The sequence below is a fragment of the Diadema antillarum genome, unplaced genomic scaffold, assembly GCF_040938485.1.
Source record: "Diadema antillarum isolate AM-2024a unplaced genomic scaffold, OU_Dant_1.0 scf00000029, whole genome shotgun sequence".
NCBI classification, from domain to species: Eukaryota; Metazoa; Echinodermata; class Echinoidea; order Diadematoida; family Diadematidae; genus Diadema; species Diadema antillarum.
In genome coordinates this window covers 2,303,410-2,330,279 of record NW_027270918.1, presented here as the reverse complement: position 1 = coordinate 2,330,279, position 26,870 = coordinate 2,303,410, and the positions used below count along the sequence as shown (strand labels likewise).

General features: G+C 39.6%; 1 protein-coding gene across 1 annotated transcript in view; it reads left to right on the top strand.

The window, feature by feature from the left end:
• LOC139737968 (ral GTPase-activating protein subunit beta-like) overlaps positions 1–26,870 on the top strand; it is a 40,949-nt gene that overhangs the window by 13,035 nt on the left and 1,044 nt on the right. Inside the window, exons 10-26 of the mRNA XM_071648639.1 lie at positions 1,931–2,074; positions 2,493–2,589; positions 3,467–3,534; positions 5,152–5,202; positions 13,174–13,320; positions 14,127–14,293; positions 15,911–16,081; positions 16,803–16,977; positions 17,733–17,824; positions 18,351–18,475; positions 19,213–19,465; positions 20,018–20,191; positions 21,098–21,252; positions 22,301–22,431; positions 23,159–23,458; positions 24,120–24,264; positions 26,326–26,442. Coding sequence (XP_071504740.1) covers positions 1,931–2,074; positions 2,493–2,589; positions 3,467–3,534; positions 5,152–5,202; positions 13,174–13,320; positions 14,127–14,293; positions 15,911–16,081; positions 16,803–16,977; positions 17,733–17,824; positions 18,351–18,475; positions 19,213–19,465; positions 20,018–20,191; positions 21,098–21,252; positions 22,301–22,431; positions 23,159–23,458; positions 24,120–24,264; positions 26,326–26,442 — 2,512 coding nt within the window. The remainder of the gene's footprint in view (positions 1–1,930; positions 2,075–2,492; positions 2,590–3,466; positions 3,535–5,151; positions 5,203–13,173; positions 13,321–14,126; positions 14,294–15,910; positions 16,082–16,802; positions 16,978–17,732; positions 17,825–18,350; positions 18,476–19,212; positions 19,466–20,017; positions 20,192–21,097; positions 21,253–22,300; positions 22,432–23,158; positions 23,459–24,119; positions 24,265–26,325; positions 26,443–26,870) is intronic.

Here is a 26,870-nt window from a genome sequence, read left to right as displayed (position 1 = left end):
ATTTTTCTTTATTTTCATGAAACAGAAGGCAATACATGGTACAAAGTATAAAAGCAAAAAGTAAAAAAGTACTGTATACGCCATATATTTTGCGAGCCTTAAATTTCGCGAGTGATTAAATTCGCGATCGTGGAGTCTTGTACTGGAACAGAGAAGTGTATACGCATACGTTACATTCACATCGGGATCAGAGTCAATATTTTCGCGTGTCTTTAATTTCGCGAATAGCACCTGACTCGCGAAATTTGCGAAAATACCATGATGGTACAAACACTGTAATAGTAATAACTTTATCGTTTGTGTTTGCATGTGTGTGTCTGTATGTGGGTGCATGTTTGTGTGTTTTTGTCTCACTTTGTGTGTCAAGGATATGTGAGATGTAGAATTAGCCGATGTTTCTGCCGTACAACTGTATTTAAAGGGATGGTACAGTATTGGTGGAGATGAGAATTGGGCTTTTAAGTTTTTGCGAGATACCAAGAAAACACTTATGAAATAGTACAGGGCATACCATTTTGAAAGGAAATTTGAAATAAAAATTGGTTTTGGAATGACTGAAACATCCAAAAACAAAGTAAAACAAAGCGATCGTAATAAAGTGTGGGTTCCACACTTTATTGGAATCACTCTTTTTTGGATATTTCAGCCATTTCAAAACCAATTTTTATCAAATAAATGTTGAATTCCTCATAGAATTACATGCTCTTTCATATTTCATAAGAGGTTTCTCATTATCTCAACAAAAAATGTTAGAAACCTGAAATTAGGTCTCAACCGATACTGTACGATACCTTTAAGGTAATGGATGTAGATTAAATTATTTGTCAGTCATCCGATTTAGCAATATGCAGATGCTGACCAAAAAAAAAGGATGTTAACTAAATAAGCAGGGAAAGAACTCGGCTTGTACAGAAACCTGATGTCTCAGGCAGTGCAAATCTTTTGGCTTCTGTAGTAGCCTGTAGTCCCCATAGTATTACTAGTATGGTAACACATATGATTGTCTTGTTCTTACAGCCAAGTTTGTAATGAGTGACTCCATCCTCCAAAGCACTGAATAATGATTCAGTAATAATGATTACGCAGTGCAATGTATATGCATTCATGATTTAGACGTGCAAAAAGTTCAGGGAGCACATATAAATGTACACATGTTACCATGCGAAGATGTAAAAAAAAATTCCTAGCTGTCACTTGTTAAAGTGCTGAAGATCAAAGGAGGTCGTTGGTATTCATGATATGACTGTTTCACAGCCTCAGAATTTTTGTATAGAGATGGAATTGTTTTGCCAGGAGAAAAGCGACAGCTAGAAGTTACCATTGCAACAAAGTCATCACAGTCCCCCTCCCCCCTTGGCATTTGCCACACAGCTAGTGGCAAACCCCTGAATTACCAGTAGTTTTTTTGAATCCCTCGGAAGCAAACTTTGTAAGAGTAACACAGTGATGATCTTGCAGTCTTTTCGTTATAGCATGGGTTGGAACCAGATGCAAGCACAGTTACCAGCAATAGTGTTCATATTTCTGGCCAGTGCCCTGTTTCATAAAGCTCTTCGTAAAGTTACGCACAACTTTACGAAGGACTTGAATATGGCAAGCAAAGTGGGTTTCCTAATGATTGTTAATTTCAATAGCTAGGGTTGAAATTTGCAGATGATAATGATTATTCTTACATGTTAACACTTGTTTTTAGTTGTAAGTGTATTTTTGCTCAAATGTAGATGAAATATTGACATACAGTCGTACGTAGTTAAAACAAAAGGGGGAAAAATGGGCACACGTATTGGCACTTCATATTTCAGTCATTTGTTAAGTCATGCGTAACTTTACGAATAGCTTCATGAAACAGGGCCCAGGTAAGGTTGTTTAGAACCAGTTTCCATGGTGATTGAATGGCTTTGACATCACACTTCTATTTGAATTCCTCAAGGTATCATTCAGAAGGAGAGTCCAGGGGAGGAGGCAAAGTCTGAGCCAGAGGTCAGCTTCCTGAGTCTCAAGCCGCAGCTGGTCCACCTCATGATCAATGGCTTCCGGTGTGAGAGCAACCCGCAAAACGCCCAGATGCTTCTCGGTGAGTCGTCGCAAAGCGTGGGTTACCCAACCACTGGTAGCTGTTGGTAGCAAACCCTAAATAAATATCCCTTGTTCACAACTTGCAGACATACATTGTACCCACAAAGTGCAACTTTTTAAATACCACTCAGATACTAAAAGATATGTGTATAAGATAGAAGTATGGTATTCTTTACATATTGTTGGTTAATGTGAAGTTGAGTTTTGTACCCTGGGCATTTCAGAAGAGTTGTATGTGAGTCATGCTTTCACTTCTGGTAACTCTGTGAGATTATTTGCGAATGTCCGGATGAGTTTACAGGTTTATAGTTTAATTAGATAAGTTTGGAAGTTGCTGCTACGTGTATGGACACAAAACAGGTTAAACTGAATAGTCATTGTCACTGAATGTTGCATGCGTCAATTATTTCCATCAGGTGCAATGTACTTGTGTATCCTGGATTCCGCCGTGTGCGAGTCCATGGAGGCGAAAATCAACCGAACAGAAAAGAAGAAGAGCAAGGGATCTACCAGGTGAGATGAGGGGGAAAAATTCTTCAAACTGAGACCGTCAACGTATATGGGGAAATACGAGAAATGATCATATTATTTCACCCATGCACCTTTGCGTAAAAAGCTTTTGCATAAAAAGCCAATGTATACGGGGAAATACGAGAAATGATCATATTATTTCATCCATGCACATATGCGTAAAAGGCCGTTGTTGGCCACAAGTCAAACATCAACTCGACCTTTGTGTGAGTCTGTCAAATCCATGCAGGATTAGGCTTAAATTTGAGGGGATATTTACCATGGATCAGTGGCAACTTTTTAGCAGGACCATGCCATTAACCTTTATCATTCTTGAATTATAGGTGAGCTTATTCGCAAGAATTTGCAAAATAAGTGAATGTAACTTCTGATGCATTACAAAGTAAACTTGTGGGATGAAAAAAACAACCCCAAACATGTTTAATGAAATCCACAAGCACATGTGTACAAATATATTGCCAATAATACGGCATTAACACTTTTTTTTCTCATTATGCAGCTTTAACCTTTACTTTACTGCCGATTTCATGTAAATGTTTTGAAAGAAGGATTTTTCAGGGAAATTGGAACTTTTCAATATCATGCATTTTTCAAAAGCATGGCAAATATCAGTATCTATTTTTAAACTTTGTAAGCTAGACTCCAGGGCTCCATTTTATAAAAGTTGCTATGATAGCAACTCTCGCTACAGTGGCAAGTGTCTTGGTAACAAGAATCGTGCTTTCTGATTGGCTGCTAGTACAAGAAGTTGCCATTCTAGCAAGAATTGCTATCATTGCATTTTTTTAATGTAATGAGTCACTGACGATAGACTATTGTGGAGGAAACTCATCCAAAGACTTTATTCTTTTGTTCTCAGCTCAATCAGTATGGAGGAAGGGGGTGACGGTGGGTCAAGCAGCAATACGCTGACGGGCAGTCTCTATGGTAGGTAACACTCTGGTGCGCATTCTCCATTTCTACTCATACTTACCTTCCAATCGGCATAGATTTTTGTTCCGTTCCTTTCTTAATTGATGTCATGCGGTGTTGTGCAGCTTTAAGTAACAAGCGAAGTGCAGAATATTGATGATTGGGAACTTTGTCTTATAAAATGTTATTACCGGTAGTTTGTTTTTCTTTTGTGGCTACAAATGTTTGAAGTATTACTCTCTTTCTTCAGAGATAGATGTTTGATGTGTGCTTTCCATTATTGTTCATCTTAGCAGGGAGGCAGCTAGAAATTGAATAATAGTGGTAGATCAACAGGTCTGTTTTCATGTCCACGCTGGGTTTAAAGGGACAAATGTGTTTAAATTTCCACAGTCATCCAGTGATTGTTGAAAAAAACCCCAAATGAACACAAATTTGAGTTGCATTGGATGTGCAAAATATTGTAAACACTGAAATCAAGTTTGACTGTTGGATAAGTCGATCTGAAGTAATGATTTCACAATCTAAAAAGAAATGAGACCACCTTACAGTGTCAACATGGAGTCACAATTTCTTGTGGACGCTTGAGGATGCTTAACCAAGAAGATACATAAACGATACACCTCAACTTTACTGGACACTGCATACATTGAAACTGTGGTGTCTCTACTTTCGACTGTTTAAAAATATATAATTTTTTTTTTCAGAAAATGACTCAGGATTCACGTGTTCTATTGGGAATCTGTTGGGAAATTTTTTATTTTGACCTTTGTTAGACCTTAATAACTTTTGATTTTGAGCTTTAATTTCTCACATATTATTAAACAGGAAGTGAAAAAAGAAAAGATGCAACTTTGTCTACCAGAACATCTCAATTCATTCCTTATTACGTCTTTTGTGAGCAAATGGCTGTGTACATACTGTTAGCAGTAAGACATTTTAGATACTATCAGAGCACAATGCACAAATAACACTTCATGTGTTGTCCTTCATTTTTGCCATGCATAGATTTAGATTATGCAAAAGATTGACAAATTGGATAAGAAGTGTAAATGTGATGCATTCGTTCACCAGTGGATGTAGAGAGAGGATGCAGTGTGTACATGCATTATGTTTAAAAACTCATTGTGTGAACAAAACACAAAAAAAAGAAGCAAAAAAACAGTAAAATTGTAAAATGTAGGAGGCTGAGGAGAGGCATTCACATCAAATGAGCATCTCATAGTTCCCAAATCAACATTTTTTTCTACCTATTGCCCTGACTTTGGTTCAGTACCTTTCCATTTATTTATTTTCCAAGTTTATTTGATTGTTTCCTTGTCCAGTTTTGTTCAAGTTTATTTGATCAAATGCCTTTCATTTTTGCGTAAGTTTCCTTTTCCCCAAAACATTTAATGGTATCATCATCACTAACAGATCATGGAGAACATTCAGTTATAATTTACTGATTAGACGAAGTGATGTTATCATTTTAGTATGAGTTCTTATCTTTCTGAAAGGTGATTACAAAATTGCATGGATAGGAGAGTTAAAACGTATCCCCAACATCGCTTTTAGCCGGCTAGTACCTCTGCTTGTGTGTTATTTTGTTTGAGATTTAATTCCCCTCCTTCCTGCCATCCAACTCTTCAGCTTTATTCGATGCTGCTTTCAAGGAAAGTGCAGAGTCCCCCGCCGCCCCAGGTAACCGAAACAGGGAGTGCACCAGAAATAAAGAAACAAGCTTGTCGACAAACAAACAACGTTCATTTATTCACGCAGTCATTGTGTAACCATCTGCTTTTCTCTTTCGTGTTTTTTCGATGCTTGAATCATAACCACAGACTCCACCCCACCCCTATCCCCTTGCTCTGTCTCTCACATCTCAGTATTCTATTGTTCTAACACCTAGTTATCTTGCTCGTACATTGTACAGTAGATAGAGTCTGATGACTTAGTTTCACAGCGTGAAGTTTTACGCACATTGCCATACATTTTTCATCATGTGCTCTCATACACACACTCAAAAAAAGAAAGAAAAAGAAACCACACACACACACACACACACACACATACACCTAAACACCTCCAATTATGATTAGTTTGTGTCAGCTTCCATTTTGTTGTGCAAAATAAAAGACATTTCTTTTATTCTCACAGATTAATCATAGAATAGATTATCACAGATTGTCATGGAAGTGGCTACAAACCCACTTTTGTCCACTGATTTTTTTTTTTAAATTTAAGTTGTAATAAAATACCTACCATGAGGTGATGGATGGCTGACTGTTTGTTGTCATTTTTTTTCTCATCCATAATATGTCTTAAACAATGCTTGGTCAGTAGGATTATTTTCCTCTAGTATTACTATTTGATAGACGTTAAAACTCTCCATGATCCACATTACACTGCACACACGAGCAAGATAAATCCTTTCGATATTGATTTTCTGGTGAGCAAGATTTATTAATCAGGATGAGTACATATTTCAGCACATGCTGTGTGTATGTATATGCTTTGCTATATTACTTGTTTTACCATGTTATCACTCGGTATGAATAACTGCAGTGCCTTTCTATCCGTGATCTCACCCTGAATAACTCAGTTTTTCTCTGTGATTGCGGGATAATGTACTTTAATGGCTTTGCAAAACTACCAGGAATGACAGTCAGACCGCAGCACCCGATAATTCGCTCGTATTTATTCAACTTGTATGCAAGCCCGCTCGAGGTTTGCATACTAATGAGCTGAGTAAAGGGATTTTGTCCTTTGGCTTTCGGCAACAAAAATACACCTTATATTCACAAATTTGGTATCAAATTCAAGGAAAATATGTAAACTATCGTCACATGTTACTCAAATTATTGTAAATGAAAAATATCATAGCGTAATTTGAGCTTGAAAAATGATGAAAAAAGTAATTTGTGCAGTACACGTTCAAGACGTCAAAAGAATACCAAATTCACTTTGCATCTCAATGAAAATGCAATATTATCTCTTAAATCTTTCTATCCATGTAAATATCTTGACAATTTGTTGCTTAAACCGGTCAGGAACCAGTAAAATATACATCGATGTCAGTGCTGATCAGCTTGAAACTGTGCAATCTCAAGAGTAAGCTCTCTCATTGGACAGCGCTTGCATTCAGCGCTTGCATTACGTCATTACGCTGCTACATAACGGTTTGATGCCACTTGCGGTTTCTTGGCACGCTTGTAGTTCAAGCCAAGTTCAAAGTGCTGGATGCAAGCACTGTCCAATGAGAGAGCTCTTTTGCGCCACTGTACACTTTGTGTGGAGCATACTTCCGGCTTAGGAGTGAATTTTACAGACATTTCAAAACAGAAAAATAGTAAGATCACGTTTGCATCTCCTTGACTCTAATATGTGACCGTGCACCTCAAAACGAACATAAAGTCGCACACACTGATTTTGCGTGAGGACTGAAAATAAGTGAAATGGGTCAACCTAGCCGAACTTGACTTTTTCATATTTTCTGAAAGACCGGGTCTTCTTTTACATCATGCTAAAATTTGGTATCATAAAACGGGCAGGAAAGTGTGTTTTTTTAGCTGTTTATCTCGAACATTTTTGGTAGAATAGTGTGATTAGGTGTGTCTTTAGAATCCCTTTTTCATTTCTGAAAAACCTTGTCCACACTCTTCACTTTCAACTCTAATAACTTTTGAAAGGATAGTGCTACTGCTTTGAAAGTTGGCATTAATTATGGACAGAATGTGTTAATGAGGCATGCTTAATTTCACTTTAAGCTGATAATCTTTTCATTGTTGTTACTCTGGTGGTTTACTTCCTGTTTTTTGTCCCATTCATCGCACAGCCAGCACGGTTTGGTAAAGATTAAGCGCTTGAATAGACACTGTACTTCAGAGCCTCTTTTCTCAGTTCATACTTTTCCTGAGTTTGTGCTTTCTTTCCAATATTTAGATAGGTTAGGAGAGTCCATTTGATTTAAGTTATACATCATTTTAAAGCTTAAAGTCGGCTCTTTCAGAATATGGTCTCAACTAAAAATTCATATCTGGCGACTTTTTGTTTGTTTTGAGGTGCAGGGTCACATATATGATGAGTATCTAAGTTTCCTCTCTACGAAAAAGCCAAAATCAGAAACAACAGTTTCTTAAACCAGTCAGGAACCAAAAACGAACTTGAGACGACAAAATCTTCCGTGAAAAGCAGGTAAAATTTACGCAAATTTAACTGATTATATCGTCATGATAAGATCCGATATTATATGCAAATTTAGTGTCAAAATAAAGATCAAAGTCTGCAGAACAATTTACCGTGACTTGTAGCCATGATGAATGTTGTACAAGTCGCTACACTGTGAAAACCATAGCCCTGTCAAACTCTTGCAAAATCTCGCACGACGAGACACCTTTCGAACGCACAGATCGTCGACGAGAGTGCTGAATAAATCTTCCCGGATCGGCTCATTAGCATACGTGCTGCGGTCTGACTGATGAGTGGAGTTTTTTTGAGATTTCTGATTGTATTGGTTCAAAATAACCTATGGAACTAGGAAAGCACTCAGAGAGTGCATACCTCCTCCAAACAGATCATTTCCACCCACAATGTACACATATGCTGCAAATCGCTGTATTTTCCAACGAAAACGAATCCTTTCTATTGTCTCAACCTTCCTGCTGCGCCTCACGGGCATGCTCTGTGTGCATATGCACACCTCTTATACACACAGTTTGAATTCCCTCCTTTGTTGGCCCTATTTGCCAGTGACAAAGAAACCTTCAATGAATTTTGTAGAAATTTCTGGATCCAGACAGTGATTTGGATTGCTACCAAAATTTAATGATCTCTTCCTTGTGTCATTATCACCTTTTTCCTGTAAATTTCATCTAGATCCATTTAAACTTTTGTGAGTTATTTTCAAATAGACAGAGACAGACAGACAGACAGACAGACAGACAGACAGACCAATATATGCAGGCAAAAATATAACCTCCATGGCAGAGGTAATACTGCCTTTTGTATGTAAACATATAAAGATGTGCACTTGTTTGGGTACAGTCAAATCTATGTATAGCAGCTGCTTTTGGGGAAAACAAGAAAGGATGGTCCTTATAAAATAGATAGGTGGCCACTAAAGACAGGTTTGCAAACACTTTGATTGCAACACACATCATTAGTAATTAATGTGCCTAACACCAATGTCTGCCATACATGTGTTAACCCGTTGAGGACGGTTTGATTTTGCTACAACACATATTTCCCATAGACACTTGCCCGAGTATACTCAGGACTCGTCCTCAACAGGTTAATGTGAAAAGTCAGAAAACCTTACCAATTTTCTAATTTAAGGAATACATGCGATAGAGTCATCCAATATATGTTTCATTCTTTATTTTTTATTAAGTCTTCATTGCCAGTTTAGGGGGAGGGGGGAAGCTGTTCATGAAAGTCAGAAATGTCGGCAGAAAGGAAGAGTAACTCATTGATCAGTTTGTCTAAAGGGATATACCTGTAGTCTGTGACTACTGCACAAAGTTTGATGTTGCCCATGGGAGGGGAATTAGATAGTGCATGAGATAGATGGTTCATAATGGAGGAGGTTGCCATGGTAACAGGTTTGACTGTATTTTTGCTACGGTAGTCTTTGAATGGAATGCAGTGCTCGTCGTTGGAGACTGACCACGGTTTGCAGTTCAATTGGTTAACAGTAGAGCTGGTTCTCTGCATGTCGTTTCTATCACAGTGAATGTGTTTCTGTTGTTCCGTGGCATGGATAGTTATTGCGTCAGGTGACAGAAGTGATTACCGGTTTTTTAGGTAACTGTAAGAGATGTTTTTCACTGGTTTCCATTTAACACCTGATATTCAGTGTCAAAACTTGCCTCTGTCCACTTTCATATACATTTATATTTGTCACATTTGTGCCCTGCATTTTATCACAATGTCATCAGAGAAGGAGAAATCGTGGCAATTAGACAAACTCGAGACTCAATTCATTTCCTACCTATTCTAGTTTCATCTTTCCACTTGTGCTTTTGGCATTAACCATCAGTATGTTTTGAGCACAAGATTTCTCAATTTCATTCATTTGATGCCATTTCTTTCATGCCATGAATTCTACGAGGATTTTTATGAAGTGCATTTATGCCTGTCAAGAATGTGGCTAAATGCTGGGGGAGAGTATACCATTGCTCCTACAGAGTTTCATATATCAAAGTTACCCACTTATTACCCGCAAATTTGTGATTATTGTGTGTGCGTGTGTGTGTGTGTGTGTGTGTGTGTGTGTGTGTGTGTGTGTTTATGTTTGTGTATTTTTTAATCAATCATGATGTGATAAACTCAGCAGCCATTTTCATTTGTGATTTTTTTTTCTCCACTTGCCCTGTTTACCAGGAGCCTAGCCCTTTTTCCGGTGTAAGGTTATTGATCTGTGTTTAGTGTTGCGTATGATACCACTACTACTAACTTTGTAGCTTTGTAGACTGCCAAGTTGCAGACACCAGTGGTCTGTTCCCTGAAGCACTGTGTGTCTTGCAGTAATTGTAGTTACCATGGCAGCATCTCGATAACAACCAATCAACTTCGAGCATGTGATCTGTTGTGGCTACAAATGTTGCAACTTACCATTTTCTTGATATAATAGAGCCCATACATTGCCATCCATTGCAATTGATGTAGAAAAAAAAAAGTAAACAAAATTCCAAGCCCTAAATACTGGTAGGAATCATATTTTTGCATCCACACAATAGGGTGCTATATCATAGTTTATAACTTGCAGTGCATTAATTCATGGTCACAAAGCAGCGTAAAATTTACCATCTTGCTTCTCACCATCAGAGGCTATAATGTGTAATACTGGAGAAGGGGATGTAATTTCTTAACACCTTAACAGTGCCCTGTGATTGTATGCGTTTGTTTTGAAATTAGCATTATATAGAGAAAAATGTGTGTTTATTTGTATCTGCCAAGTAGTTACCCGAAGAAATTAGTCATAACTGGATTATACTGTATTTGTATCAATTAGCTATCTGACTGGTATTATGGTGCATTAATACAGTTTAGCTAAATCTGCATATCAAGCAGCAAATTAACGTGCTCTTTACATTTTGTCTTCTGAAATACAAAAATATTTATCTATATTAAATCATATACGTTGTATATGAAAATCTTAAATGCATATTCATGTACCGGTATATTACTAATATAGCCTGTTATAAAGCTGACTCTATTTTATTGCTTTTAATTGTAGCTTTAGCTGAGGATGTGCAAAAGAAAGGTATCTATCAAAACAGTATCTTATTCCTGGTGTAAGGTTTCTCTCTATTAACCCAATTTATTCTACATTTACACCATGTTCCCGGCAGCCATGGCAGCCCCGTTTGCCTGAAACATAGTGCGCCGTTGGTAGATGGGATATTCTCATGTTTTTCCCTCCATACGACAACACTTTCACAGAGCGTGGTCAGGCTAGACTACTAATATTTTCTGTTGTGTGGCATTACGGACTACTGAGTACCTCCAAGTTTTGTTACGGCCTCTTACATTCTGTCATGTTTTTTTTACGTTCATCTTGTTTTATTGTGGTCTACAAGCTTTCTCATGAGCACCTGAACTGCCATGGCAAAGTTTTTGACAGTTTAAAAATCTGACACGGCATTCACGGCAATCTCGGCCTGTCATGTTTGCCCATTCCATCCCACCGCGTAGTCTCACGTCCATCCTGTTTTGTCCATGGTGGTCTGAAACGTGACTGCCGTGACCACCGGGAACATGGTGTGAACGCAGCATAATATCACTTCTATTGCTGTCTGTATGAGAGATGAGTCTCTAGATCTGACAATAGCTTTCCCAATCACATATCATTGCTGGGGCAACAAGACTTCGTACGTGAAATTTTAACGAAAATGACTTTTCGGATTAATGGTCAGATAATCAGTTAAGCGATGTCCTTTCCAAATCCTGGCTGTCTTACCCCAAAAATAAAGCCACCATGGCATGTCAAAGGAAAGGCTCTCCCATTTGATGCAGTGCTTTGGCTGCCATGTTTTTTTGTTGTCCTGAACATTTGACATTTTGAGGATACGAGGTCTTGTCGCCCTAGCAACAATATGTCTTTTTCTTAGGCCTGCTCGGGGTGATTAGTCTCCTTATTTAAAGACAAATAACACCTGCCAAGTTGTGAAAAGATATTGTAAATTGTTGGATCCTTTGATTGGACTTGGAATAGTTTCTTTCATTCCTCAATGAGTGTGGATGAACATTGACAAATGTTATGCAAGTTTGACCTGTTCAATAACATAGCATGCATGTTGTTTTTGTATTTTGATGACCTTACTCTCAGTTTTTCACTTCTTTTTTTTTGGTACACGCACAAGATATTTTCTGTTCCTTGAGGATGTATTGTTTTCAAAATGTAAGATGCATTTGCTAGACTGTCACTAAAAAAAAAAAGAAATCTCATGTTCTTCTTTTTGCTGTCAACGGAATGTGTCATGATATACCTTTTTGTAGTGATGTGTTTTGTCTGAGTGAACTTGACATATGCATTGTGTCTGTACCATATTTCAGAAAAACAAAACATGTCTTTATGTTGCCATAGTTCATTTGACAGATGATGTGTTAGATATTCTCGTCACCCACATCTCAATTCATGTATCACGTCTTTCACAAAAGTATTCTGATGCAACCAACTTCAACAGACTAGCACACATTATGAATTAAAAGGATTAATTTTTCAGCATCTACCAGTAACGATCAAGGTTTTTTTGTAAGATATGATTATCTATGATTTATGATGCACTCAACTATATTATAGCTGATGCAAGACAAAAATTTTTTTCAATTTCCTGTGTTGTATGACTTCAAAAATAGAAGATATGAGATATACACATTTCTCTATATTGGTGTGTGTCATAGTAGAAATCTCAAACTGAATTAAATTTTGATGTGAGATTCGAAGGGACGGAAGTTATATTATTTGTTGTATAGGGCCCCAATTTTTCTCTCTTTCTTCTTTCTTTAAAACACAACAGAAGGTAACTGAAATAAGTGTCCTATATGAGTAGTCCAAGTCCAATTCTATATTGTAGTAAATTCTTTTCAGAATGAGCGACTGCACAAGTGGAAATTTTGCAAGGAAGAAATTTTAGTGCAATTTGCACAACATGAAACTGGCACAAAAATAAAATTGTGCATTTTTTTTTCATGCTTGTTATATATTGCATTATTGTTTGTTTTTTTTCAAGGCAGGTAACTTGTTGGGGTAAAACTGCTTCATTGTTTGTAGTTTTCTTTGCTAATCCTGTAGTGTGAGTGAATTTACTGTCATAATGAACACCATTTAGTTTTTATCCCAGTATGAGCTGCCAAAGCCCTTATCAGCTGTGGCAGCGGTGAGCTGTTGGAAGTACTTGCTCAATTATTGTATCTGTGAAGTCATAACATATGAAATTCATCTTACCCAGCTGAGCACACACACACACACACACACAAACAAATATATATATAGATAGATAGATAGATATAGATATAGATATATAGATATATAGATATATACTCACTTGATAAATTCCACTTTTGCAGTATATGATTCAAGAAGGTCACATTTTCTCTGTCTTGTTCTGTTAACCTATACTGTCTTGGTACCAACTTTTGACCATGTTTTTTGTGTTTGTCAAATACTAGTCACTGATTCTGCGTGGGTCATCTTTGTGAGGTGCTGCCACCTGGTGTTTCAGCAGCTCATGTCCACCTGGATCAAGGACTGCGGGGTTGCCATGGCAGCGCTGGAGCTGTTGTCGGGTGTGGCCAGGATACCAATGAAAGTCCAGGGTGAGTTGAGTTGTGGACCATGTCCCGTTGTCATGCAACGTGGACCTGAAAGCCCCAGCATTGTTTCCATAGCAACAATTATTTTGTTGGCAGCCAGCCACATTATATTGTAAAGATTGATTAATCAAAATTCCATGTGCATTGGTATGTACAGTAATCATATTGATTAATATTATGATTACATGAAAACTAAACAAGCTAAACTGAACACACACAGCAAAAAAAAAAAAAAAAAGAATAGTAATAATAAATTTTAAAAAAATCAAAACTTGTGACGCCCTGGTATTTAAAGCTTTCCAAGATGAGTTTTGGTACTTTGCACTGCTTTGAGTTTGTCTGTATTTTTTTCCCAATACAAATAGTGATGTGTTATGTGAGTGTTGAATTTTGATGAATCTGGTCAATGTTTGGTGATCTATAATGTCAATACGATCATGATTTGATAAACATGACCTCAAATCAACCTATAACATCTTGCTGTGAACATTTTCATTTGACATTATGAGTTGTGGAAGGTTAAGTGGGTGAGATGGACTCTTGACACAGTAACAGCCAACAAATGATTCTCTTGATGTGTGGCATGCCTTATTTTGTTTTGGTTTCTGTTTTTCAGTTTGTAACAATATGTGTATCTTTTCATAACAGATTTGTTATTTGTACCTGGCTTCATTATAAAGTATGCCATGTATTAAAAGTCAGTAAAGGTTGGTAGAAGCCTAAATCTCCTATTGTACGATCTCCCAAACTGATGAAAGTTTTCTGCATCACTATGCCATGTTTGTTTTTATATACTGTTAATGACGCAGATCCGCTGGAGTGCAAGCGAAATGTGAAGTGGATCTGCGACCACATCGCCAAGCAGTGCAGCCAGCCGTCCGTCTTTCACTCACGGGACCTCCACTCCATCATCGTGGCTGCCTTCCACTGTCTCACCGTCTGGGTGGTGGAGCACAGCTACCTCCTCAAGGACAGGGTGAGTTGAAGATAATGAAGATGACTTGTTCATCTTTACTTTATCTTTTCTTTTTATACCCCCGCCAAATGAAGTTTGAAGGGGGTATATAGGAATCAGCGGACGGTCGGGCGGTCGAGCGGTCGGTCCGTTGCAAATCTTGCGTCGCGAACTACTTCCTCAGTTTTCAACCGATTCCCATAAAACTTGGCACAGATGTGTGCCTTGGGTTGTAGATGTGCAAGACGTATTTTTTGACAGTACCCAAAAGTACGTTGCCATGGTAACGGCATATTATGGGCAAAAATGGGTACAAATCTTGCGTCGCGAACTCCTCCCACAGTTTTTGATCAATTTTTATGAAATTAGGTACAGATGTTCATCTGAATATGTTAATGTGCAAGACACATATTTCCGCAGTGGCAAAAAGTGCGTTGCCATGGTAACGGCATGTTATTGGTAAAATATAGGGCAAAATGCTTCATGGCAAAACTGCTTCATCAGTGTTCTTCCAATTCTCATGGAATTCATATTGAATGTTTGTCTTAGGATATAGGTCAGCATGACACATTTCTTGACAGTGACAAAAAGTATGTTGCCATGGTAACAGCTCACATATTATGAGCCAAAATGATGGAAAATTTTGTGTTGCAAACTACTTCCTCAGTTTTTGCCCAATTTCCATGAAACTTGGTACAGATGTGTGCCTTTGGTTGTAGATGTGCAAGACGCATTTTTCGACAGTACCCGAAAGTACGTTGCCATGGTAATGGCATATTAATGGCAGAAGATCAAGGAAAGATCTTGCGGATTTAACTACTTCCTCAGTTTTTTGACCAAAGCTTATGAAATGTTGTTTTGACCAAAGCTTATGAAATGTTGTTTGGCGGGGGTATAACCAGTCGCTGTAGCGACATTTCTAGTCTTCATCTTTTTCTGCCTTCGTAGTCTTCCTTGTTTTCCTTCCACTTCCCCCTACTTTTCATCTCCTCTTTGCATTCTATTTGCTTCTTTCTCTATATATCTTTTCATCTCCTATTTTTTTTTAAAAACATATTCAGTATCAATTTCTGACCTTCCTCATTCTTCGGAAGTTGTGTTGTGAATGTTGTCAACTAAGGGACTTATTACTTCAGACTTTACATAGAAATTACAAAGAAACAAAAATAGGTAGTGAAAGTAGTAAATGTAATTCAGGATAAGATAGTGTGCACTAGAATGTTGTTATTGTTGTTTGAAATTATAAAACACTCAATGTGCCTCTATAAGTACTCATTTTGTGCAAGGCCTCAAGGCCTTTCTCTAGTTCTCTTTTTCATTTCCATGAACTGCTTGATATGGTAAAATATGTAAACTCTAAGTTTCTTTGCTGCATTGTGTCATTGATCTCATTTTGATTGATTTTTGTTTGTGTTCTTTCGTAACCACTGATCTTTTGTTGGAATGAATAAATGAACGAACAAACAAACGAACGAATGGAAGCAAACTTTGTGTGGTTCTCACTTGCATGGTCTGCAGCAGTAGCAAAGAAGTGGCAGTATAGTGTGTCCCCAGGAATGAGTCATTCATATAGTAGAGCAATACTATGAACAGTAATACCCCTTAAAGCAATGCCACGTTTCCTTGTCCCAAATCCAGGAGACACTTCAGATAGTGCTGGAGGTGGTAGAGCTGGGCATCTCGGGCACCAAGTCGCAGCCCAAGGCCAGCATCCCGGCCGTCCTCAAGCAGGAGAAGGAGCTGAAGCCAACCTCCACTCGGGTCAAGAATGCCGCCCAGGGAGTCCTCTCCTGTATCCTCAACCAGCTGGTAAGGGACCGACTCGTCTGCTTGCATCCTGAAAGGCAGAGACTACCCCTGAAAATCGTTTTGTGTGAATAGATCAGCAGAAAATTCAAGGAACAGGATGGTGAAAGTTTGAGCAAATTCTGATCAAAAGCAAGAGATTTATGATTTTTTTGAAGTTGCGATCAGTCAAGCACAAATCCGCAATTTTGTGATGTCACATGCGAGCTCAGCCCCTCTTTGCTCTGTGCTATATGGTAAGAAATGTTTATTTTCCCATCAAGTAAATCTCCAGTCCTACATGCATCCTTATTACATTCATTGTCAATAATTTCTATGCAACCCCTGCATGGAAAAAAAAAAGTATATTTGTCAGAATTCCAAGAAAGGGAATTCCTCATATGTACAACAATCTGTTATCCACGTGAATGTCAAAGGTTGTGTCCATGATGCTGCTCATGCCAATTCAGTTTGCATTTTCCTTCACTGACACATGCAATTTACTACCAAAGCAGATACCATTAGTTTTCAGCCCTTATCAATCACGGTTTTGGGTAAGCGCAAACATCGTTCAGTGAAAAACTTTAATCCAGAGAAACATGTTCATGTATTCAGTGAGAGGCTTCATATCTGTTGTCTTCCTCCTTGTGCATTGGTGATTGTAAGTTTCTGCTGTAATCTAATTTCTTGCTCTCCTGCCACCCTCCCATCCCTCCTCTCCCCCCTCTCCCTCCCCCAAACTCAGGGGTCCTTCCCAGCCCCGTGTGGACCCGCCACCGTGGTGTCCCTCCTGGATGAAGCCTCCCTCCTGCAGTACGTGGACCATCCCAACACCGAGGTCAAGCCGACCTTCAAGTATTTCGTCATGGACAACACCATCCTGCTGGCCATGCTGGAGGAACCTCTCAAATATGCCAAGGGTCAGTTGATGACCATCCGCCTTGATCTCATTCATTCCTTACATCGTCCAAACAGCTGAAATACCTATTCTTTGTTATTTCCTCCTTGTTTTCTGCGTCTTGTTTTTGTTTGTTTGTTTGTTTGTTTTTGGTGACCCGACATTTGCTTCTGCGACAATTATCCCAGTCTTATTTTCTCCAAGGACTCTGGGTTAGAGCTAGGGTTGTGATAGGATTTTAGGTTTAGTTTGATGTGAGGATTAGGGTTAGGGTTACAAATGTGTGTGGGTAGAATTCCTATGTTTGGCTTAGTGAGCAGATGTTTCATGCGTGGGAGCAATTGTCGCGGGAGCCAATGTCATGGAACCAGTATGAAGATCAGTCTGTGCAAAAACAAAGTGAGAAGAACAATATGAATGACATGGAGGTAACATGACTTTACCTGGCTGCTCTTGAAAGCCCACAGAATGTTAGGTTGAATGATTTATAAATAGTCGAGTGATAATTTTAGTTATCACCTTTGTGATTTTCTCTGAAGTTTCCCTGACCCATATGTCGGTGCCATTGCCTTTATTGTGTAGGTAGTATGAGATCAATCAAATCTATACATGAAATGCTGAACCAAGGACACTTGAGTATTATCTTCATACAAAGATGCTGGTGCAATTTCTTCTGTGTTTCTTTTAACTGTTTGAGAGAATTGTCCTTATCAAACTGCAAAGCTGAGGAAAAAGGAAAATACAGATGTTATCTTTTCTTAAATTGTTTATCTTCAGAACCCTTGCCAACAGTGACCACCATTATCCGAGGCCCGACTGGTCGCCACGTCTGGACATTCCAGCTCAGGCACTCGTCTCGCAAAGACCAGGTAGATTGCCACAAACTTACGTGTGTGATGGACTGAGAGAGTTGAGTTATGAAAGAGAGCATAGGTATATGTGTAAGGTCAATGCAATAACTCCTATGCCAGATGATTATTGATATCCTGTATGTATCTCTCTTCAAATTTGTCATGCCCAACCTCCTCATATTGAATGTGGTTCGAAACCTATCATTCACTGACAGAGCCAGCTACTATGTACAAATGCAATTTTGATGGCATTTATTAGGATGAAGCACTACGTTAACGGTATATGCATAAGTGGAAAAGGCTCTCACAGGGGACCCTATTGGTTCAAGTCCCTCTCACACCTACATCCTCGGACAAGATGTATTATGAGTACCTAGCAGTGCTTAGGTAATACACAGCATAGCCCAGTTGGGGGGGGGGGGGGGGGGAAGGTGCTTAATATACTGAAGAAACTGCTGTGATTAGATGAGAATGTATTGTATCATAAGAAGACATTTTAATAAGTGAATGTCGTGGCAACCCTTCTCGAAATCCTTTCCAAAAGGAGGCGGCTCAGAAACGGCTGATCTACCCGGGGAGGCCGGAGCCCAACGACAGCATGGGAACCCATCACGAGATAACCTCCAAATACTTCCCGGACTCCATCAACAAGATTCCCATCACTAAGGCGTAAGTAGCTATCATGTTCATTCTCGTGTGTCAAGCAGCCATGTGATTTCAGCTGATGACATGACTAAATTTTCTAATGGCAATTAATGGCAGTACAATGTGAGCTGCAGAATGGTGATCTAATGAGGTTGCCAAAGACTGGTCGTGATGTGGTAGTGATAAGAATCAAGCAACCAATCAGCATGCCCTGTCAAATCTCTACAATGGCAGCCACGATGTCTTTATATCTGTTCTTGCAGTGGCTGACCAACTCACAGGGCAATGATTTTTCTCTTTTGTCATAACACTGTGGAAAGCAAATATGGTCCAACAAGGAGATTAACTCTGAGATTGTGAATTCAAGGAAATGTAAAACAAGTGGTGCGACAAATTCCTGGGGGGCATTTCATGAAGCATTTTGGTCGGATATTTTTCTGACAAACTGTTACAAGTTACTGAAATCCTTGCATCTGATTGGCTGAGAGCAAATTTGTCGGACAACTTTGTCAGACAAAATGCTTTATGAAATGCCCCCGATGTTAAAAAACCCCATAAAGTCCATCTGATATGTGAGTATGAGTCCTTTCATAAGAAGTAAATGTCACACGTATTGGTACTTTGTCCTTTGATGATACCCCAATTTTTTCCATGCGATTAGCTTTCTTCATTCAAAAGACCGAACTGCATTTAGCTTGATTGAAATCAGTCTTTACTTTCTGTTCATCCTTTGTCCGGTTACTGATGCCATACGCCACCAGGGACCAGAGCATCCCGAGCCTGTCCGAGATCGAGACGGAGGAGTCTGGGGAGGACCACGTCAAGCTTGGACGGCTCCTGCAGGACCAGATGGAGTATGAGGCCCTAGTCAGCGAGACGGCCAGACGGGAGAAGGGCCGTGCGGACTACCCCAACCCGCAGACGGAGACCAAGCCCCCCAGGCCATCAGGGGAGTTCAGCCCGGCCAGGCTTCTCCTCTCGCACCTCGGATACCTCTCCATTGAGAGTTTGCAGGTGAAAACTCATTTTATCATAAGCCCACAATAGAATTAGGTTGATGGTTGACTGGCTGCTGTGATTTATTTCTCATTCAGTGAAGTCAGTGTATTTTCAGTGATCGAATAGTTGTACAGGCCTTTTAAAACTGATGGTGATCCATATGTTTTCTTGGGTTAGGAAATCAGAAGAGCTTACTTAAAACCATAACACCTTCAAAATGTCATTTATGTATAGAGATAGAGAAGCAGCAAGTAGCGGTAGTTTTTTCATGCAGCATTTAAATAATTTGGGAATCTGATGATAATTTTGGGAACCTGACTCTCTTCTTCATTGTAAGAGAAAGTTTGTTATAATTGTGTTCATTATAATGGGAGTGCACTGTAACCCAGAGTTGATCGATGTCTCTTTGGTTACAGAACATCAATTCCATGTCTGCAGAGCCAACATCCTGATTTCTGTCACAGTTAATACTGTCTTTTAATCGTCATAATGCACCTGCTAATGTCCAGTCAAAGCTTCATGACGTGATCATTTGGTGTGGATTCATTGTTCTTCTCGTGTGAACAGGGTCCAGAGAACACTCACCTCCCGCCGGCCTTGGTGGCGCTGGATGAGAGCCAGGCGGGGTTCACCGGGGACCTCCTACAGCTGGACCAGATCCCCAGCAGAACCTTCGACACCGCGTTCATCTTCTACGTCAAGACGGGCCAGAAGAAGGCAGAGGAGATCCTCAAGAATGTGGTAGGTGAAGCATGTGATCGACAGGATCTAAACTCCGGGGAAAACCCAGTCTTAATCCTCTTATGTGCCCACTTACTTTGCATTTTTAGTTGCTAATCTTTTTCATCAGCATTCTGTAAGCCATCCAAGCGTGACCCAGTCGTAAATGTAGCATGCCCACTCAAGTGTAGCAACATGCCTCAGGCCAACAGGAAGGCCATGGTGACACAATAGCCAATAGGGATTAGGCGGATTAGGTAATCCCCTTTCAGTGACAATTACTTTCCAGACATCTACACCAGTCAGCAAAGAAAACACTCAGGCATGCCCGCTCATCATCGAACGAAGCGCAGTGAGGGTTATCGTGGTGAATTAGTCATCTCGGTCTGTCTTTAATGTATATGAGAATGTATTTCAGGGCTTGACATTAACCATGACCCGTTGGAACGGGGCCTGTAAAAATTTGTGTTGGGCCACCAAATTTCAAAAGGCTTGTCTGTTGGTGGCCCCATTGGGCAGCTAAACTTCAAAAGGAAATTTATATATCCATATATTTTGGGCCACCACATTTCTTTTTTGTCCACCAAGACATTTTGGCCACCAGAATTTTAGTGGCCCAAATGGGCTACCAGAGAAAAATGTAAGCATCGCCTATATGTAGTTAGATGTATTGAAATATGTTGTTGTTTTTCGTAGTGTTTTCTTTGGTAGTCTAATCCTGGTAAAACTATTTGTCTGTGTGTGTTTGTGCATATCAGCCAGACTTTAAGCATCGCTAGTTCTCTCATCAGCTCAGTGACTGAATACCCCTCGCCCTCCCTGCATACACCCCCAAAAAACAAAACAAAACAAAACAAAACATCATACACCTCTGGATAAGTCCCTTATTTCTGTGTTCATGTCCTTTCTATGATTTCCATGCGACAGAAATCACAGGAGAATGTGCAATACCAGTTCCTGGAGTTCCTACAGGCCCTGGGCTGGCCTGTTGTGATCGGTCAGCATGCAGGCTGGACAGGTCACACGTCCACCTCCTGGAAGATACCCACATCTGCCTCCAAGGAAACTGAAAACTCTGGTGAGTGACTTTCTCCAAGAAAACAAGCAAACAAATAGACAAAACTTCCAACAAACTTATGCACATACTTGGTACTTGGTACTTGGTAGATGTCCTCCAAAAGGCTCCGTAATAGGTGCTTAAACTGGAGGTGTGTCGTATGCGGTCAATCACCAATTTACAGGGCCAATTTTGTGGTCCTTTCTAATTCTGTTTTGAAGCTACCTAAAGACGGTTGGGTAACAACTGAAGAGGGAATGGCAATTCAGGGAAGGCAATGCACATCATTAATCACTTGAAATAATCACTATCACATACAGTCATGCAGAAACGTATATCTGTTTGTATGTAAATCATTTGGCAAATATTCAGTAGCTGTCATGATGAGTCCGTCTGAACACAGAACTAATACACATTTCATAAATACTAGTCTTCAATCACCTTTCAACATTCATCCTAAGAAATTAAGCCTTGCAGAAAAAGACAGGGTTCTCTTGTTCCTACATATGACCATTAGAAATTATTTTGATGGATGTGAAAAGGATGAAGCCTTTTTAGTATGGTTAGAAGACTTTCAGCACTTTCCACTGAAGTGGATACAACGTCGATGAGTATTATTAGTGCTAGGTCCAAATGTAGTTCCTGTTCAAACTTTCAGCACTTGGCATTGAAGTGGACACAACAGCGATGAGTATTATTAGTGCTAAGTCCAAGTGTAATTCCTGTTTAAATTGCAAGTAGAATCATTTATCAAGGGAGTTCTAGATTTGGATTCTAACATCAAAGTTCTAACACTATCAATGCAAATCAGTGAGGTAGGTTGTAAGGTTCAATTTGAAAACATCTATGGAAGATGCTTATTGTAAACATATGGGAAGTTTATTCCAAAGTTTTGGGCCCATGTGTGAAAAAGTATGATCCCCCACTTATGTTTGATTGGAGGTATCTATAAGATTTGTGAGTTAAATGAACAGAAATTTTGTGATGGTACATTCTGTATAAGAAAGTTATGCTTAGAAGGTTTGCAAAATGATGGAACTGGAATAAAAATGATGCTATCCACTAGATGCCAGTATGGCAGAGGAGACCCATGGTGGCAGTCTGTACAGCGGCAGAAAGCAGGTCCTCTACTTTGCCGACTTCTCGTCGGAGATTGCCTTCGTCGTACCCACAGAGGAGGAGGCCAAGCCCGGTTCCACGGAAGGTACATGTATTTTCAGCATCAGATTTTAAACTTCATTCTTGTGGTGGCACGTTCAGACCCTCATTGTAGCCAGTATTTCCACTGTTGCTTCTTGTGTCTGTTTTCTTTAATCTGTACATCCCTCTCATTTCCTTGATGTGTTCCTCTTTTGATGATTCAGTGGGCTTTTGATGATTAGAGATGGGACAAAATTGTTGGCAAACAAGGGAAAGTGTTTTATTTTGTATCTAAATCAGGAAATGCAATGCAATTATTTGTAAGTCATTCTGAAAATCCATGGTGTCATGTTATAGTGGGGCACACTTAAAATCTTAATAATGTATTCAGAGGATGGAAGAATTCAATGTTTCTGTGAGAGAATCTTTATCCATATTCTGTCATTTTGTACTCAGTTTCTCTCTGTCATTTCTGATTTCTTTGTATGTCATCTTAGCATCTTATTTCATGTATTTTTCATGTGTTTAGAGCATAGATTTCCTCTTCCATATTGATGTGATATGAAAAAAAAAAATGGTATTCTGGGGCCCATTTCATAAAATTTGTCATCAGTGACAAGTTGTCATAGATGTGACAAGCTACTGAAATCCTTGCATCAGATTGGCTGAGAGCAAATTTGTCATAGAAATGTGGCAGTTGTCACTGATAACAAGTTTTATGAGATGGGCCCCTGGTCTTCATATTTAAAGATTTTCTCTTTTCTTTTCTTTTTTTGCCATCTTATGTATAGACTCTGCTCCGCTGGCACCTGTTCCGGAGGACTCCAGAAACCAACCTGGCCCTCCAGGGCCCGCTGTGGTGGCCCCAGGAGCCCCAGTGGTCCAGGGAGCCCCGGGGGCGCAGCGGCCCGGGGTGGACCTGGAGGCCAGCGGTTCCAGTAGCAACAGCAGCCTGGCGGGTTCCCTGGCTGGGTCCCTGGAGCGCCCCTCCCGTAAGGTGTCCACCAAGGGGGGCTCGTCCCCGCCCCCTGAGCTCAAGGTCATGGTAGTATGGCTGGAGAACTTTGAGGACCACCAGGCCTTCCCAGTCGGTAAGAAAAACTGACGTCTTTTATATATTTTTTTTATCAAACTCATTCAATGATTGTTAGTGCAGTATGTATGCATAAAATCTTTTATGGTCAAACCTGTCTATAGTGGTCACTCAAGAGGAACAAAGAGAGTAACTGTTAAAGACAGGTGGCTGCTGTAGACAGGTTATCCACATTTTGTTTGTACAGCATATTATATACATGTCTTACCATTGCATACATCTATGTACTCACTTGTACTTGTATGTGTATTGTGTTTCATGCACTGAAGATGTTGCCGTTATTGATCAAGTTATTGCACAGTAATAGCGTGCATACAGCGGGCAAGCTTTTTACAAGTTCATCATTATTAGTGAATGGCATATGAATGCAGTAGTGCCGATCACTGAACTGGCAACCATAAATGAATGAATAACTAGCATGACTGCAAAGCAGAAAAACACACCAAATTATCGGCTCGGCTGCAGCTTTGTATGGGTCTGTGACCTGCTATACACAGGTTCTTTAACATGACTTTTCTATTGGGGGAATTTTTCAATGGCTGCATACAACAAGTGGCTTCTACAGTAGGTTTGATGGTATATTGATGAGGTGGCATATGCAGTGTTTCATTGCAAGGTTTTATTGTTGTATGTGTGTGTGTGTGTGTAAAACTCTGCAGCCGATCTCCTTGCCAAGACGAGCACAGGTTCAGAGAACCTCGCCATCAGTTGCAACTCTCTCAGCAAGGTGCCCGACCCCTCCATCATGATCATCTACATTCACCTGCTCAAGAGTGGACTCTTCCGCATCCACATCCAGAGCAGGTGAGGAGTGGAGAGTGATTTTTTTTTTTGTCTCTTTCATTGAGCACCCAGTGCAGTATTTGAGCTGAAACCTGACATTTCATCAAGTCTGGTAGAATTATGTGTAATAATGGGTTTCACTGACAGTATGCCGCCATCAAATGAGGTGTTTGGATATTTTGAAATAACACCATTCCCAGTCATTTTTTATGATTTTTTCTTTAAGATCAAAATCAAATGTTCCTGCACTTTTCTTGTATGTTTTCTGCCCCTCACAACCTTGTGCTGTCTCATTGGAAATTACCTCTCCTCTTGCACTTCAGTGTAGGTCCGAATTCAGGAAGATGGTTTTTAATTTAGACCATGGTCTGAAATAAGCCTGAAATAGGCATACCTTTGACATGAGCACATCAATGCACGTTTGTTACTGGACGTCTGTTGGCGTATGCAATCTGTCAATCGTATTCATGCAGAAGAAATTTGCATAAACTGTGGTTTTCATGAATTCGGGTCATCGAGTCATAATGAAGGAGACTTACTTTGTTCTTTTTTTAAATCTGACTTTTTTTTGTAAGGGATTGATACTGATATTTTGATTGGCTTTTGAATTGCCTTTATTTGTGTATATACTTCAACAACATTGTAATCACACTTGGGTAGGATTTGAACCCACAACCTCCCAATTGCTAGACAGACGTCATATCCATGTGACTACTGAGATATGATGATGTCTGTCGAGTAATCAGGAAGTCTTGGAATCAAATTCCCACCTGAGTGTGTATGCCCATGATTTTTGTCCCCGCCGAACGAGTTCGAGCAGGGGACTATGAAACGGGCTCCGTACGTGTGTGTGTCCGTGTGTCCGTCCGTGTGTCCGTCCGTCCGTCCGTCCGTCCGTCCGTGTGTCCGTGTGTGCGTCCGTGTGTGATCAAAATCTTCAATTTGCTACTTCTCTGTCATTTATGAGCCAATTTTGATTCTGTTTGCTTTATATGATAGCACTACATGGGAGCTTTGAAACTTCTACACAGAATTTCAGTCGTGACCTTTGACCTTGACCTTTGACCTATATTGTACATTTTGCTACAAAATGCTACTCCTTCGCCATTTCTAACCCGATTTCGATTCCGTTTGCTTTATGTGATGGCACTAGGTGAGGGCTTCAAAACTTGTACACAGAATTTTGACCTTTGACTTCTTTGACCTTTGACCTTGATTTTTTGACCTATATTGTACATTTTGCTACAAAATGCTACTCCTTCGCCATTTCTAACCCGATTTCGATTCCGTTTGCTTTATGTGATGGCACTATGTGAGGGCTTCAAAACTTCTACACAGAATTTTGACCTTTGACTTCTTTGACCTTTGACCTTGATTTTTGACCCATATTGTACATTTTGCTACGAAATGCTACTCCTTCGCCATTTTTAACCCGATTTCGATTCCGTTTGCTTTATATGATGGCACTAGTTGAGGGCTTCAAAACTTCTACACAGAATTTTGACCTTTGACCTCTTTGACCTTTGACCTTGATTTTCGACCTATATTGTGCATTTTGCTACAGAATGCTACTCCTTCGCCATTTCTAACCCGATTTCAATTCCGTTTGCTTTATGTGATAGCACTAGGTGAGGGCTTCAAAACTTCTGCACAGAATTTTGACCTTTGTCTTCTTTGACCTTTGACCTTGATTTTTGACCTATATTGTACATTGGCTACAAAATGCTACTCCTTCGCCATTTCTAACCCAATTTCGATTCCATTTGCTTTATGTGATGGCACTAGGTGAGGGCTTCAAAACTTCTACACAGAATTTTGACCTTTGACTTCTTTGACCTTTGACCTTGATTTTTTACCTATATTGCACATTTTGTTACAAAATGCTACTTCCGGCGGGGACATATGTTACGCACCGCGTAATTTCTACTTTTCCTTGTTATCATAGCTATTACTCAAGCACTGAATGATCAGTGTTTATTTATGTCAATAAAGGGCAATTTGTCAATAAGATACAATAAAAACATTTTGACGCAAGAATCATGAATTTGAATAAAACATTGTAATCATTATGCCCTGCTGTAGCTGCACCATGGCCATACCCCTAGTGGACGGGATGGTGGTCAGTCGGCGGACACTGGGGACGATGGTCAGACAGACGGTCATCAACACTTGCAACCGGAAGAGGCTGGAGAGCGAAAAGTAAGTCCGGCTAATGTCTCGTCTATTCACTCACTGTTTTGTTCTTTTAAAGTTAGTATTTAAGGTGCATGTCATTCAGTTGTGAATATTTGCACTTGTGCTATTGTAAAAGTGTGGGGTACTGATTGTCAAAGTACCCCTCGCTATTAAATTAAGGAGTTTTTGGTTGACAACGCACTGTGTGACATAACTAGTAACAAGCTAATAGGACCATATCTTTCTGTTCGTTGTGCCTCATAAGCTCGCTCGCAAATGTGCGATGCAGCAGCTCAGTTGAATTGCAACTTTCCCAGGTGCTGATGTGTGTACAATGTCATAAAAAATGTTGTTCCTTCGAAGCTATTTTTGCCTTCTGCCGTAACAGATTTGAGAAGACACAAGACTGTATTAAAGCCTTAAAACTTGAGCTTTAAACTATCAGGATATAG